Genomic DNA, 13,563 nt, shown 5'->3' on the forward strand with positions numbered 1-13,563 from the left:
TGTGGCCCCCTCCTCAGGGTGTGAAGGGGCCAGGGTCAGGGTTTCCCCTCTGTGGGGGTATGAACGGGGCCTCCATCTTCTCCCCACCGGGTGTGAAGGGGGGCTCAGCCATTTGCCCCCCGCTGAGGGTGTGACGGGCCTGTCCCCCCCATCTCGTCCTCCCAACCGAGTGCAAAGGGTCTGTTTCCCCACCAAGCACCATCGTCCCCTCACAGCCCTCTCTCCTGCTCCAGGACCTGACGGTTGTGGAGGAGAAAGAGCCACCGCCGGACTGTCCCCTCGACAGCGAGCAGCTGGGCCGCAACACCTGGGCGTTCCTGCACACCATGGCAGCGTACTACCCCGACCACCCCACCGGTGCCCAGCAGAAGGAGATGAGGGAGTTCATCAACCTCTTCTCGAAGTTTTACCCCTGCGAGCACTGTGCTGAGGATCTGAGGGAAAGGTGAGGTGCTTCATTCTTTGTCTTTTGGTGGCTGCGGCTGCTGAAGGGGCTAGCCTGAAATGCTGGGCTGCAGCAGCTATTTGCATATCAGCAGCTCTTCCTCCAGTTGGGTTTTGTGACTACTGGAACTCCTTTCTTCCATTATTGCGTCAGAGATACACTTACTCAGAAAACAAATACCTTTTATCATGCTATTAGTTTGTATGTTGCCTCCAAGGCCTCCCTGAGGTGATTTCGGGATTTTCTGGCTCAAACTGGACTTGCACTAAGTTGTAGAATTAGACTAGGACTAGAAATAATTTGGCTTTCAGGAGGCAAGTGTTGTTCTACTCCAGAAAATCCCCTGTATTGGCAACCTCAGCAGTGGAGGCAGAGACCGAAATGGGCTGTGATGTTTGATAAAGTTTTTTACTCCTGTTACTGTCAACTTGTTTCTTGAAAGTTTCAACTCCTCTTTTCTCGATGATGAAACCTAATTATTGACTTAGCAGGTGTCACGTGGCAAAACAACTGCTCAGTATTTTTCATTTATTATTCTACCTCTTTTTTTTTTTTAATTCGGTGTTTTGATGAACTCAAGTACTTCTTGCTTTTTATCATAGATAAGCTGTTTGACGCCTGCGCCTTTTCCAGTTGACAAGACTAGGCACTGAATGAAACCAAGCCAGGTGCAGCCGTCAGTATTTTATAGTGGAGGTTTGGCCCCTGATAATTACTGATGTCTGTGTGCTCTCTTCTGGGGTCTCTTTAGGACTCATCTTGCAATAGCAGAAAAGGCGAGTCTGGCTGGCTGTGTGCTATGTACCTGCTTTGGGTATTGAAGTTGGTGGCTGTAAAGAAGTAATGTTTGTTTCCTCTTCCCTCTCTGCAGATTACGTACGAATCAGCCTGATACTAGCAACAGAAATAACTTCTCCCAGTGGTTGTGTCTTCTTCATAATGAAGTGAACAGGAAACTGGGGAAATCTGAATTTGACTGCTCTCGTGTGGATGAGCGCTGGCGAGATGGTTGGAAAGACGGTAGTTGTGATTAATCCGTAGAGACTGCTTTGGAAATCTAACAGACCAATTGAATCTGGTGTCGAGTCACTACAGGGAGATGTGCGAGTCAGTAACTGTGTGTTTGCATGCTTGTGTGTGTGACTGATACAGCTTGTGGAAATAAAGCAATTCTAAAAGTAAATTTGAAAATCTTAACAGTATTTTGATAAATTATTACATAAATGTATTACCTGAGGGAGTGAGGCCTTACATTTGACACAGGAATTGCCAGAAACCTGTGAAATTAAGTCACTGACAAACTCGTGGAGACTTTTTCATCATGACATTTCCTTATTTTAGGGGCATTTGCTTATTTCTGTGACTAGAATTCCTTTTCCCTGAACACAGTTGTAGAGAGCTGCCCTGTGGCATTTTATGTGTATCTGCAGGCATTGTCCTGATGTTTTAGAAAATGCATCTGATTAATCGTAATTTTCATTTCTGTTGTTCTGATAGCAAAAACTCATGCTGTGTTTTGTGCCAAGTCTGTACCCCTGGATCTCTCTCTCTGAGATCTCCAATGCTTTTTGTTAAACTTGGATCCAGTTCCTTTGATAAAAGGCCTGAAGGCAAGTACATTTAATTTAAATCATGGAGCCCGGATTTCTCATTTTATTTTTGTGTTTCAACTTATGATGTAAGAGGACATTGTAGAAAGGGAAACTAAAGCAGGACAAAAAAAAACCCTCATCTGATGAGTGGAATGAAGTATCAACTGGGTGAAATTCAAATGTTTTAAATTGATTGCTAATTTTCTTTGGATCCAGAAGTGGTATGATGATAAGTTCTACTGAACTACTTATTCTTAAAGCAGATAACCTCTTCATCTCTGCTGTCAACTTTTGTCAGTCGTGAAGATAGCTTGAGACTGATACCTGTAACGAAGCATATTCAGCTTTGTTTAGCATACAGTATTTCTGAGGTGTCACTTGTGTTTTGGAATTCTGGATTGGTACTTGCTGACCTGGCTGATATTCTGGTGTTATCCCCTAGCTAAAAATCTCTCTAGAACAAAAGGACTTTACAAGTCCCCTGCAGTATTTGCGTCCTGCTTAAGACTGCGATGTCAGCTTTACGTAGTATTTACTGCACAGGGGACTCAAAGGAGTCCTCAGGGTAGATTCCCTCTGTAGAAACTGGTCAGAATCCATGCTATGTGTATTTTTCCGAGGTCAGCTATGTTGCATCAGTGTATTGATACATAAGTGTGAATTTCAGATTCAAGTGAAATAGCAGCATAAATGATTTACACCACAATGCATATAAACACGTGTCTCTATAGAGAGCTTACAAAAAAGAAGTCAAAATAATTTCAAGTTCTTAAAATAGATAGTGATATCATGCCCTTATTGCGTTTCTGGCTGTGAAAAGTTTGCAGGAGTTTGCACAAATCATGACAACAGTAGGCTTTTTCCTTCTGTACTTCCTGCTGAGGTTTTCTTGTGTGTCTTAGTGAGCTTCCTTATTTCATGCACTGCAATACATCTGTAAATTTACTTTTGCTGATAAGAGTAAGCATTACCTAGAAATGTTAATGGTGCTTTTGTAAAAGTATTAGAACGATGACAGCTTGTATCTAAGAACTTTGATCTTCAAACCTGCGTGCATGGGGCTCCGTTGTGTTTAGAAAAGCAATAAGAACTTTGGAAATATATTTTAATGTTTTATGGTGTATTCAAGTTCTTTCAAGTTGGACCTGATGGACCTGTTAAAACAGTATGAGAAATTTTATGGACTAGTTATTCTTGAAGTTTTTTTATGTAATAACGTTTCTAAACACAAACCCAACAAAAGTGATGATAAGGTACTCATGAAGTATGCAATCTGACTTACGACTTGAAGGTATCATTCGGGTTATTAAAAGTGCTCAGAAAATTTCCCTGTTAGCATGTTGAGGTTCTTGGAACAAATAAATTCCAGCCCTGTTTTTGGGGTGGTTTTTTAATAATAAACTCAATCCCCCAGATGAAGTACGTTTGTATCCACTAGCAGGGAGAGGACGAACAAAAAGGCTGTAGCCCCTTCGCTTTATCAGGCATGACTTAAATTACCCAGTTCTGTCAGGATAGCTGCAGCAGCTGGGGTGTGGACAGGCATTTTCTTCTGGACTTGGTTGTGCTAAAGGAGGAATTTACTGTTCTTCCTTTCCAATCTGCTCTTGACTGTTCTCTGTGACAATTTCATCATCCATGGAGCAGATGATGAGATCTCTTCCCAATTTGCTTCAGCGTAAATGAGCAGGTTGGTAAAACACCTGTCTCCTCCTTTTTTTTTCATCTTAATACTGAAAATGGGCCAGGTCGGTGAGCTGCACTTACTTGTGCGAGCACACTTCATCTCTGGAGCTGAGTCCTAGGACTGCTGCTGTCTTGTGCTGGCAAGCGGTTGGTGATAGCAGGTGCATGGTAACCTTCCACCATACTGCAGCATCTGTCCACATCTTAGAGTGTGGAGAGGAAAATGAACGTGTATCCTGCTCAAAATCAGGGGGAACAGCAGTGGCAGCGCATTTTTTGTCACCTTGTGTTGTCCAAGGAGGTGGTAGAGGTGTGCAGAACGAAAAGCCCCTTCTGCCAGCATGTACTGTTCTGCTGTCCTGGCAGTGGTGCAGGGGTAGGGGAAGAGCCTTAAAGTTGAAGCCAGCGTCTAGCGCATGCTTCCTAATAATGAGGCCACCAGCTGTGGCTGCTAGGATGTTATTAGGGCAGTTTGTAACTTTGCTGAGTGGCCATTTGGTAAAATATATGCTTGCACTCTGTTCTCTCGTGTTTATGGCTTTGCGGAAGAGCTTTGACTTAGATGTTTCTCAGGCATATCGTCATCTCTGTGGACTTGACTGTGCGGGGAGGGGGGGATTTTTTTTTTTGCTGCTCATTTGTACCACATCTCAAGTTTTAATCTTCTGTAAGGAATTTCTATTGAAGATACTTGTATTTGTGTACAGAAAATTGTGAATTCTCTTCTAAATGCACTTGATTAAATCTAGTTTTAAAAATATCTGTATTCAAATTATATATCCTGTTGATGTGAAAATAATAAAGCAACTGAATTCATTCCTGGCTTCCCTACTGCATGAGACCTTAGGAAAAGGCATCGTATTGTGCTGGTGTGTCTAACCTTCTGCGTGCCAGGATATTACTGTTTGAGCTTGATTGCTCAGTTGAGGTTGTGTGATCCTGTGTGCGTGTGTGTATTGACCAGACAAGGTGGGGCTGCAACTGCTCCTTTTCTGTTGCGCTGCTGAATTGATGCAATTCTCTGTGGGCCACAAAAATGCACTGATTTTGTACAGCAGGTCCTTGCCCATCAGATCAGAGTTTGGTTTTATGTGGAGACCAATGGGATTTTTTGTTGTATGTTTCTAACAGCATTAAAGGTAGCGTTACGGTTGGGAGTAGTTCAAACCTTGCTGAATTTGAGCAGGATGGCAGAGGAGGGTGTTATCTACTGAAGGGCAACGTTTGTTAACTGCGTATTCACCACACAACCGTGCACATCCCATCACATTTGCCAGAAAGGGGAAGCTGGTTCCTATCAATACGAGGAGCCCTTGCAAGACAAAGCACAGTCAGGAGCAGGAGCTGCCTAAGGAGCTTGTGGGACCTTCCTCAAGAGCTGCTCCTGTGTAATAGGCACCTGGCTAACCTTTCAGCTTCACAAAAGACTTACTGTTTTCATGGGCTGGTTTGCATTCATAGCTGTAATTTTTTTTTCTTCTTTTTTTTTCCTCCCCCTGAAAGCAAAGAGCAGGGAGCCACGAGGGAATTGTCTGCTTCGTGAATAGGAGGCAGAGTTGCTTAAGCAAGTAACAAGTGCAGATGTTGGCAGAAGCACCGCCATGCCTTTAACATTTTTCCAGGGATTAGCTGTTCTTTGCAGTGTGTTGCGTATATACAGTCTCCTGTTTAAGTAAGATTCCCAAGAATCACTTTGCTTGCATGTGTCTTTTGTTCCAGGCTGTTACAGGCAGCGTGTGATATTTCTTCCTGTTGGGAATTTTACAGGCTTGGAGAGGGTAGGGTTTAGATTTTGCTTTGGTTTTTTCACCCCTTCCTATCAGCATTGATTCCCCCCACCACCCCCCTTCCTGGAGTGGCTGTTCAGGATTTTTGGCTGAATGATGGAGAGGAGCTGTTCAGTATTTTGTGTAGTCAGGAATAAATACTTCAGTAGAAACTGAAGGTTTGTGTGAAACAAGGTTGTGTGAAGTCAACTCTTGATTTTATAGGCTAACAGGAAATATAATGAAGCAAGTAAAGCAAAACCACAGCTAATAGCACGTAGGCAAATCAGCAATTAGAATGTAGAGGACTGTCCGAGGGGACGGGGGTCAGCGTTGTGGTCAGCTGGAGCACTGACCTGGATTGGCAAGTCCCACAGGGAAGTGTACGTGAACAACGTATGATGCTTCCAAGCTGGCTGATATAGCCAGTTCAGGTGTGTCTGCACCGATGCACAATTAATTCACAGTCGAGGGAGCTGAGAGGTGGTGGTAGTTGGCGTGCAGCATGCATCTACTGCATGTCAGAAAACTTGCCACAGCTCGCAAAACACTGGAACAAAGGTTGGTTGCTACCAACTAAGGATAAACAGGACTCAGTATCCTTATCTGTGCTGATGCTGGGGTATCTGTTATTGCTGCCAGTTCTTCATTTTTGTAATTATTCTTAACATTTCCGGAGGTAAAGTCTAACAAGCAGCACTAGCATTTGCCAAGCTTTGAAACTGTTCTGTTCCCCTTGGTGTGTGACAATCCTGTCTGCACATACTGGGCTAGTGAAGGGTAGCTAATACAGCCCGGAAAGTTAGGCCGGCGTTTGTCTGGGCTCACAGCATCCGGCAGGGTCTAGCACAGACGGTGGTCCTGGCACTCAGGCCTGCCGAGTTCTGCCCCTGCCTCCCTTGACCTTGCTGCATTGTTTTCTACGGAAAGGTGCCCTCTGCTTCTGTGCGTTGTGCTAGTGCAGGCTGTTGGTTTTCCTTTCGAGCACTCCTAATGCAGAAGCATCGTCCTGGTCCCAGGTTTTCCCTCCCATATATCACATACCATCATGCTTCTTGGCTTCTGTTGTCTGTTACCGCAATGTGCTTCACAGGGGTGAAGCTATGGGGAAAATTTGCTTTGCATTCTAAGCAAGCAAACAGTAGAGGGCAACAAAGCCTGTATTTCATTGACTTTCCTGTCTTACACTTCTCTGGAAGAGCAGACTTCTCCAGTGTCCTGGTTTTGGCTGAGATAGAGATAATTTCCTTCCTAGTAGCTGGTACAGTGCTGTGTTTTGGATTTAGGATGAGAACAATGTTGATAACACACCGATGTTTTAGTTGTTGCTGAGCAGTGCTTACACTAGTCAAGGACTTTTCAGCTCCCCGTGCTCTACCGACTGAGCAGGCTGGAGGTGCACAAGAAGCTGGGAGGGGGCACAGCCAGGACAGCTGACCCCAACTGGCCAAAGGGACATTCCATACCATGGGACGTCATGCTCAGTATATAAACTGGGGAAAGCTGGCTGGGGGGGCCGCTGCTCGGGGACTGGCTGGGCATCGGTCAGCGGGTGAGCGAGCGGCTGTGTGGGGCTCAGTTGCTGGCTGAGGTTAAACCACGACATCCAGATATCAAATGTTTTACCTCATGCTAGTCCCTTTCCTGTGGTTTTGGGAGGAGATTTTGGTGACTTCAGTTACTTTTCAAATGAGTGTGCAATACCTCGTGTATAATTACCTAAATGAGGGATGTGTTATTTCTCTGCCTGTAGCTAAAATCTGCACTTGGAAGTATAATAAAACACTGTCTGGATGCTATTTCCAGCATGTTTTCCACCTGATCTTCAGCCCATAGCTAGTCATATATGGAGAAGTTCTGGCTTTTTTTATTAGGTCATTAACAGATTGGAAAGGGTGAATGAATTTTATCTGATAATTTTGTAACAGTCACTTTCTTATACAGAGCACTGTGTGTGTAATATAGGGCACTGCTTGCTTGTAGGAAAGCGACTTCAGCTGTCGCCAGCCTTCAGAGGTCCTCTTGGTGGCAAGGGCTGCTTTGGGTTAGGTCCCGTGACTTGCTTTGTTCCTCCTGTGACCTGAGCCAACAGCAGACGATGGGAGCCAGGCGTGTACCTTGCTTAAAGGTGAGCTGGGCCATGCTGGCACGACTCAGTTGTGCCACACGCAAGCTCTTTAGTGGATGCGCGGACACGCGTGGGCTCATGCACAGAGCAGACATAGGTAAGGGGAATGGTACACAGCAGTCATGAAACAGGCATCATTTTTAGTCAGAGAAGGGATCAAACTTACTTGGCATTGGTGTCATCGTTCTCTGGATGCTTTATGGAGGAAAAAGAGGATTTGAAAGGAAGATCACAAGACAGTCATGACTTCAGCAAAGCTGTTCCTTTTGAGATACAGGGATGCAACCCAGCCTTTCTGCATGGGAAGAGGTAGGAAGAAATCCCAGAGAGTTTCATGGGAGCCTTGCTTTGAATTAGCAGATCTATGAGAAAGAAAACAGCTGAGTTAAATTATTGTCTTTCCCATAGCAGACACCAGGCAGCTATTTCATGCTGTCCCTCAAAGCTTCTGTTTTTCCCAGAACACCAAGCTTTCGGTGTGTACACTTGAGTCCCAGGACTGGATGGGGACTTTCCTTTCAAATGCTGAGCACGGTCAGGCAAAGCTGGGCTTTCCCTGCTTCTTCCATCCTTGACGTCTTGGCCCAAGCTACAAGTAGTGTGAAAAAGTGGATTCTGTGACTGTGCCTCATGTCATGCTGCTTAGGTGAGGTAAAAGATTTGCAAGGTATGTAAGAGAAGGCCTATATGGCTAGAGTACGTGGCTAGAGACTCAAGAGATCAAAATTCAGTCCTTAGTTAGTCATAAGCTTCTTGCTAGATTCCAGATAAGTCACTTCATCTCTTGCAGCCACACTTCCACTTCTGCAAAATGGGGATAAACCCAGCGGTTTCAGCAGCCTTTGCCTGTATTTCCTATTTAGATGACAATCTCTTTCAGGGAGGCTATTTTGATGTGCTTGTACTGCATAGTCCTGGGCCCAAGATTGATTTTATTGTAGTGAACACTCATCTCAATCCGTCCCACAAATCCTCTTTTGTGTCAGGTTACATCTTTCTTTTGAATCCGAGGACCTGTTCGGTATTTGCTACCTTCAGTCAAGAAACGAAGCATTTCTTATTTTCAGTATATCACTACAAATACCACATTCATTACGCAAACATCGTGGCCCTTTTTTCCCCCAGAACTTGCGCTGTGGATTTTGCGTTCTTGTGTAACACGAGCAGAAATGATAATAACAAAAGGACTGAGCTGGGAGAGCTCCTTTGGCAGCAAAGCTTGACGTAGCTCAAATGAGAATTGTAGAAGCTATGCGTGTCAGAGCATGGCTCGAGCTGCTCGGAGGCTGCCCCGTGTCCTTGTAGCTGTCAGCTCTGCTCACATTACCATACCTGCTTAGCTGCAACACCGAGCAGGTAGCAGATGACAAGCACCGAAGTCAACTTGTTGGTCAGGCCCTACATGCTGTGGCTTGCTGTTGTGGTCCTAAGGTCAGTTTGGAAAACAGCTAGGGATCTTATTTCACTTTCGTCTAGCTCCTCCCAAGGTGTTGCTCACCTTCATGTAGCAGAGTTCAGCCCAGTGTCTGGATCAGATTAGGTTACTGGTTTGCCAAAAACCCTAAACTTTTCGTGCTATGAAATATTTTGAGAAGCAGCAAAGAATAAGTTTACTAGATGAGATGTCAAGCCTGCAGCTGCACCACTGGAAAGCATTTTGAAACCCTTTGGGGTTTTTGTTCAGTTTGGGTTTTATGCAAGTACCGAGCTATTAACTCTTCTGTTCAAAACAAATGCGATCTCAATTAATTGAATTCTGCTATCCAAATCTTCCCCTGTCGATTTCAGTTAGTAAAGTTTTCTGCCTTTTTTTATAGCATGCTTATCTTGCGCTTATACTTGCACAGCAGCTGCTGAATCCCACCTGAGAAGTGGCTGCATATCAGAAGTGGATGAGTAACCGGCTAATAAATGATCTTCCAGGTATTTTTGGATCTCTTAGGGTGGAGGGCATTAAGTAGCTTTCTAGTGATAGCGTGCTAAGGTACTGCTAATCAGGAAGTCCATTCTCTCTGTTACTGGACGCTATGAATTTCTAAGCACCTCTCAAATATTTCCATCAACTCTCCTGTTCTTCTAGAGACTAATGGCTGAAAGCAACATTAGCCGAACTCTGATGAATGTCAAGCAAAGCGTTTCAGAGTAACAAGTAAATGAACATATATCAAAGTACTGCTTCGGGCGTGCTGCCCAGGGAATGTGAAGGGCAAGCCGTTTTACCACCCACGCCGTGCAAAAGACAGTGTCAGACCTCGTGGAGCTGCTGAAGTCGGTGGGCTGCAAACCGTGGCCGGAGCCTGGCTGGCTCCCTCGGACCGCGCGCTGCAGAGAGCCAGCATCCTGCTTATTTGAATTGCTCGGACGAAGCAACTTCACTATAAATACACTGTCAAAGCTGTTCTGAGACCAAGGACAGTTTTACATCACTATTTTATTTTAGAGAAGTGTCCTGGTTACAACAAGAAGTTAAGTAGAAAGTGTGACTGATTGTTTTGCTTACCAAATCAGGAGCATCCCACTGCTACCCTCTGCCACGGAGAAAATATGGTCGGTCCTGCTAAAGAAATCGTATTAACTCATCTTGTCCGTTACTGGGCTTCCTGCGGGCCAGGTCCCGATCCCAGCGATCACAGTGCCAGGATTGTGAAGCAGGGCGCGTCAGCTTCAGCCATCTGCTTGGAAATTTTTGCAAATACATTCTGCTTCACAGAGCGACGCTAGCGTCGCTTACGGTCGTTCAGCTGACTGTAACCTGGTCATTACCTGACAACGGGTAACTTGGTAAGCTTTCATAAACGGGTTATATCCAGCCATATGCCCTTGAAAAACATCGCCACTCTTAGCTGTGTAGAGCTAGTCGAAATCAGCCCTTAGCTGAGTGGATAGGGCTGACCCAAGCTTTGAAGAAGGAGAAAGCCCCACATCTTGTCTCCTCAAGGTTGTCACATCTGCATACTTACCCCTGGGTAAAAAACAGATTGCTTTTTTGTGTTTGAGACAAAGATTAAGAAGTCAATGTGACTACAAGAAGCATGAGGCGAACCCATGTTTTCCACTACCCTTAATTAAACTCATGTAAAATCAAAACAGGGACAGATCTCAGGCACTTGTCTGCATGCTGCTCTGTTTGCTCCCTGTCACTGAAATCCGGGGGGAATGGGAAATGCAGACAGAACTTGTTAAAACTGAACAAATGCTCTGGAAAGTGCCATTTCCAAACGCTGTTCTTTTCCCCCATTTGATGGGGAAAATGTTTCAGGATGCAATATCCTTTTCCATTATTGGCTGGCTCTGTGCATCTGTTAGCTTATTTGCAGCAATAGGAAGTGAAACAGAAATGCAGTTTGCGTGCAGGCTGGAGATAGCTACTGTGCCTTATCCACACTGTAGCAGGGGGCAAAAGCTAGCACAACATGATGTGAAAAGTGATCGTATAAACATACTGCGCACAGCAGAAGTTGGAGATATGAACCTCGAAGAGGACAAGTTTAGAAGCAGGGATTTCTGTGGGGATCTTGCCTGATGCATCACGGTCACGCCCTGAAGTGTATAAACCATATATCTGTCTGGAAACGGTTACGGTTTGTTCTATGGTAGCATCTAAAAGATTCGGGCAATATCTTGATCCTTTGTGCTTTGCATTGTCCAAAATGTGCTTGTCCCAGTCGGGACAGATGAGCTGGGCAAGACATTTTAGAAAGGGGGAGCAGAGGCCCAGGAGGATTGAAGTGTCTTTTCCAATGTCACCAGAAAACCAAGAGCAGACCCCAGAGGTCTAGATGATTCTCTGTGCAGTACCCCGGGAGCACGCTGCTCTCCTGCACGTACGCCCTACCACACAGCTTTCTTCTGAGGGTCTGTCCACAGCTTTTTACATATGCGAGCTGCTTGCATTGCACAGACCCACGTGGGATGTATGGCGTGGCAACGGCTGTACGGGACACCTGCTCGCGGGGCAAAGTGCGGGGTGTGCTGAGCCCAGCCCTGACAAGGGAGCCTCCTTGGCACTGGCCACGCTCGGGGAGCAGGGCTGCCCTTGCCATCGTACGTAACTCTGGGCTGATGGGTACAGGATGGTTTGTTCTCAGAGCGTGAAAATGATTTTTGAGGACACTGGAACAGCTGCTTCTAAACTGCTGAAGCTGTTTGAAAAATCTCACCGATGGTAACCCCTTCAAGTCAATGCAGTCTTTGTTCTTAAATCTGCAATTCAGGGATGAGCTGGTGATGCTCTCGACACTGGGGTACAATCCCTGGCCAAGCCCCATGAGACATCCTGCCAGAAGAAAGCAGGAGGGACCAACCTGGCATTCTTTTCGTAGCCATTTCTTTTTTGCATAGTAAAATGTGATTTCTACTGAGCTGGTGACATTGAGGAATGAAAGGCTGAATTCTGCTTTTCCTGCTGAGAGTCAGAAATAGATCTGGAGAGATGATGACTCACCTGTAATTGAGAAAAACTGAATGGCATCATCATGAGCTTTAACAGTTAAATCCTGATTCCACCTGCCAGAAAAAAACAGACCGACAAAGCTGCAAAAGGCCAAAGCGAGCCAGAGACGGGGCCCAGCGCAGGAATCCTTTCCTTTGTTAGTGTTTTGCATGTAAGGGGCTTAACACACCTGCTACACGCGTACCCCGTGTGATCCCGCGGCAGCGGCACCGGTCCCTGCATGGGGAAACGGAGCTGTACAGACAGCAGGTCGGGAGGAGAGCTGGTGGTGGAGCCGTGAGAAGCCCCCCAGCCCCAACCGGAGGCCTGCTCCGTGCCAGCAGTGCATGCGTACTCCTCCCTGCAACTTTCCCTGCAGTTCCCGTCCGAAGCAGAGATGATGTCAGAGTTGTCATGGCATCGGTATCTATGGAACCGGGATCATCATCACGGTGCTACGAAAACTAACTCAGGAGATGGTCCTGGAGCCGTGGGGGGGAACTCCCTTTGCAGTAATTGAGGGTTTCCCTGTGTAAGGTTCCTCTCTTTTTTCCATCCTTCCTACTGTCCCTGGGGAGGGAGCGGGGACGGGGCTTGGCCTCCTCCCGTCCCACGGCAGCTCTGGGTGCCTCCTTTGCTGCACGAGGAAAGCAAGAGCTCCAGCCCCATCAGCCTTCACTTCCCTTTTCTTGCACCGGCTAACGGGTGCGTAACGACGTGCCTTGCTGCGAAGCAGCCTCCAAACCTTTCCCTCTGCCACGCGAAGAGGCTGCCCTCAGCCAAAGGCCCCGAGCAAGCTGCCAGCAGAGCACCTCGCTCGTGCTGTAGGTCAGAAAGCCCTGCCTGCACTGAGGCGGTGCTGCCTGCTGCGGGGGCCCCCCAGGCTCTCGCTCCCCAGAAGAGGTGACAGCAGCCCTTTCTGCTGTTACATCTGCCTGTCCCTGCTATCAGCAGGGACACCAGTGGGTCTGGGTGGAGAAAGGGTGTTTATCTTAGGGGAAACAAGGTGTGCAGCTGCAGCGGAGGTGGGCTGAGCAGGACCTGCTCAGCACGGTGACCTCCCTGCGCTCCAGGCCATGGCATCTCCCTCCTGCCAACCGTCCGGGTGCTTACAGGTGCATGGGTTGCCCTGGCCATGGCACAGGTAGCCCTTGCCATTGCACGGTGACGCTGGTGTAGCACGGTGACCCTTGCAACACCCTCCTACCCCTGGCCATAGCACGCTATCCCCAGAAGCAGCATGGTGACCGTGGCCATAGCATGGTAATCCTTGGAATAGCATGGTGACCCTGGCTGTGGCAAGGTATCCTGGCCATACCGTGGTGTCCCCAACCACAGCACGCTGTCGCCAGCCATAGCACAGTGACTGTGCCTATAGCATGGTGACCCTGGCTGCAGCACGGAGACCATGGCCATAGTGTGGTGTCCCCAACCACAGCATGCTGTCCCAGCACGGTGTGCGGTGATCATGGCCATAGTGTGGTGCCCCAAAATATGGTGACGTGACCATAGCC

At 46.8% G+C, this 13,563-nt stretch overlaps 1 protein-coding gene across 1 annotated transcript in view; it reads left to right on the plus strand.

Moving 5' to 3' along the window:
- The window catches only part of GFER (growth factor, augmenter of liver regeneration), a 16,647-nt gene extending 12,108 nt beyond the window's left edge, over positions 1-4,539 (plus strand). The window contains exons 2-3 of the mRNA XM_009286607.1: positions 234-445; positions 1,317-4,539. Of these exons, the coding sequence (XP_009284882.1) occupies positions 234-445; positions 1,317-1,479 (375 nt within the window). The 3' untranslated portion in view covers positions 1,480-4,539. The remainder of the gene's footprint in view (positions 1-233; positions 446-1,316) is intronic.
- The last annotated feature ends 9,024 nt before the right edge of the window (positions 4,540-13,563 follow it).

The sequence above is a fragment of the Aptenodytes forsteri genome, unplaced genomic scaffold (assembly GCF_000699145.1).
Source record: "Aptenodytes forsteri isolate BGI_AS27 unplaced genomic scaffold, ASM69914v1 Scaffold55, whole genome shotgun sequence".
NCBI classification, from domain to species: domain Eukaryota; kingdom Metazoa; phylum Chordata; class Aves; order Sphenisciformes; family Spheniscidae; genus Aptenodytes; species Aptenodytes forsteri.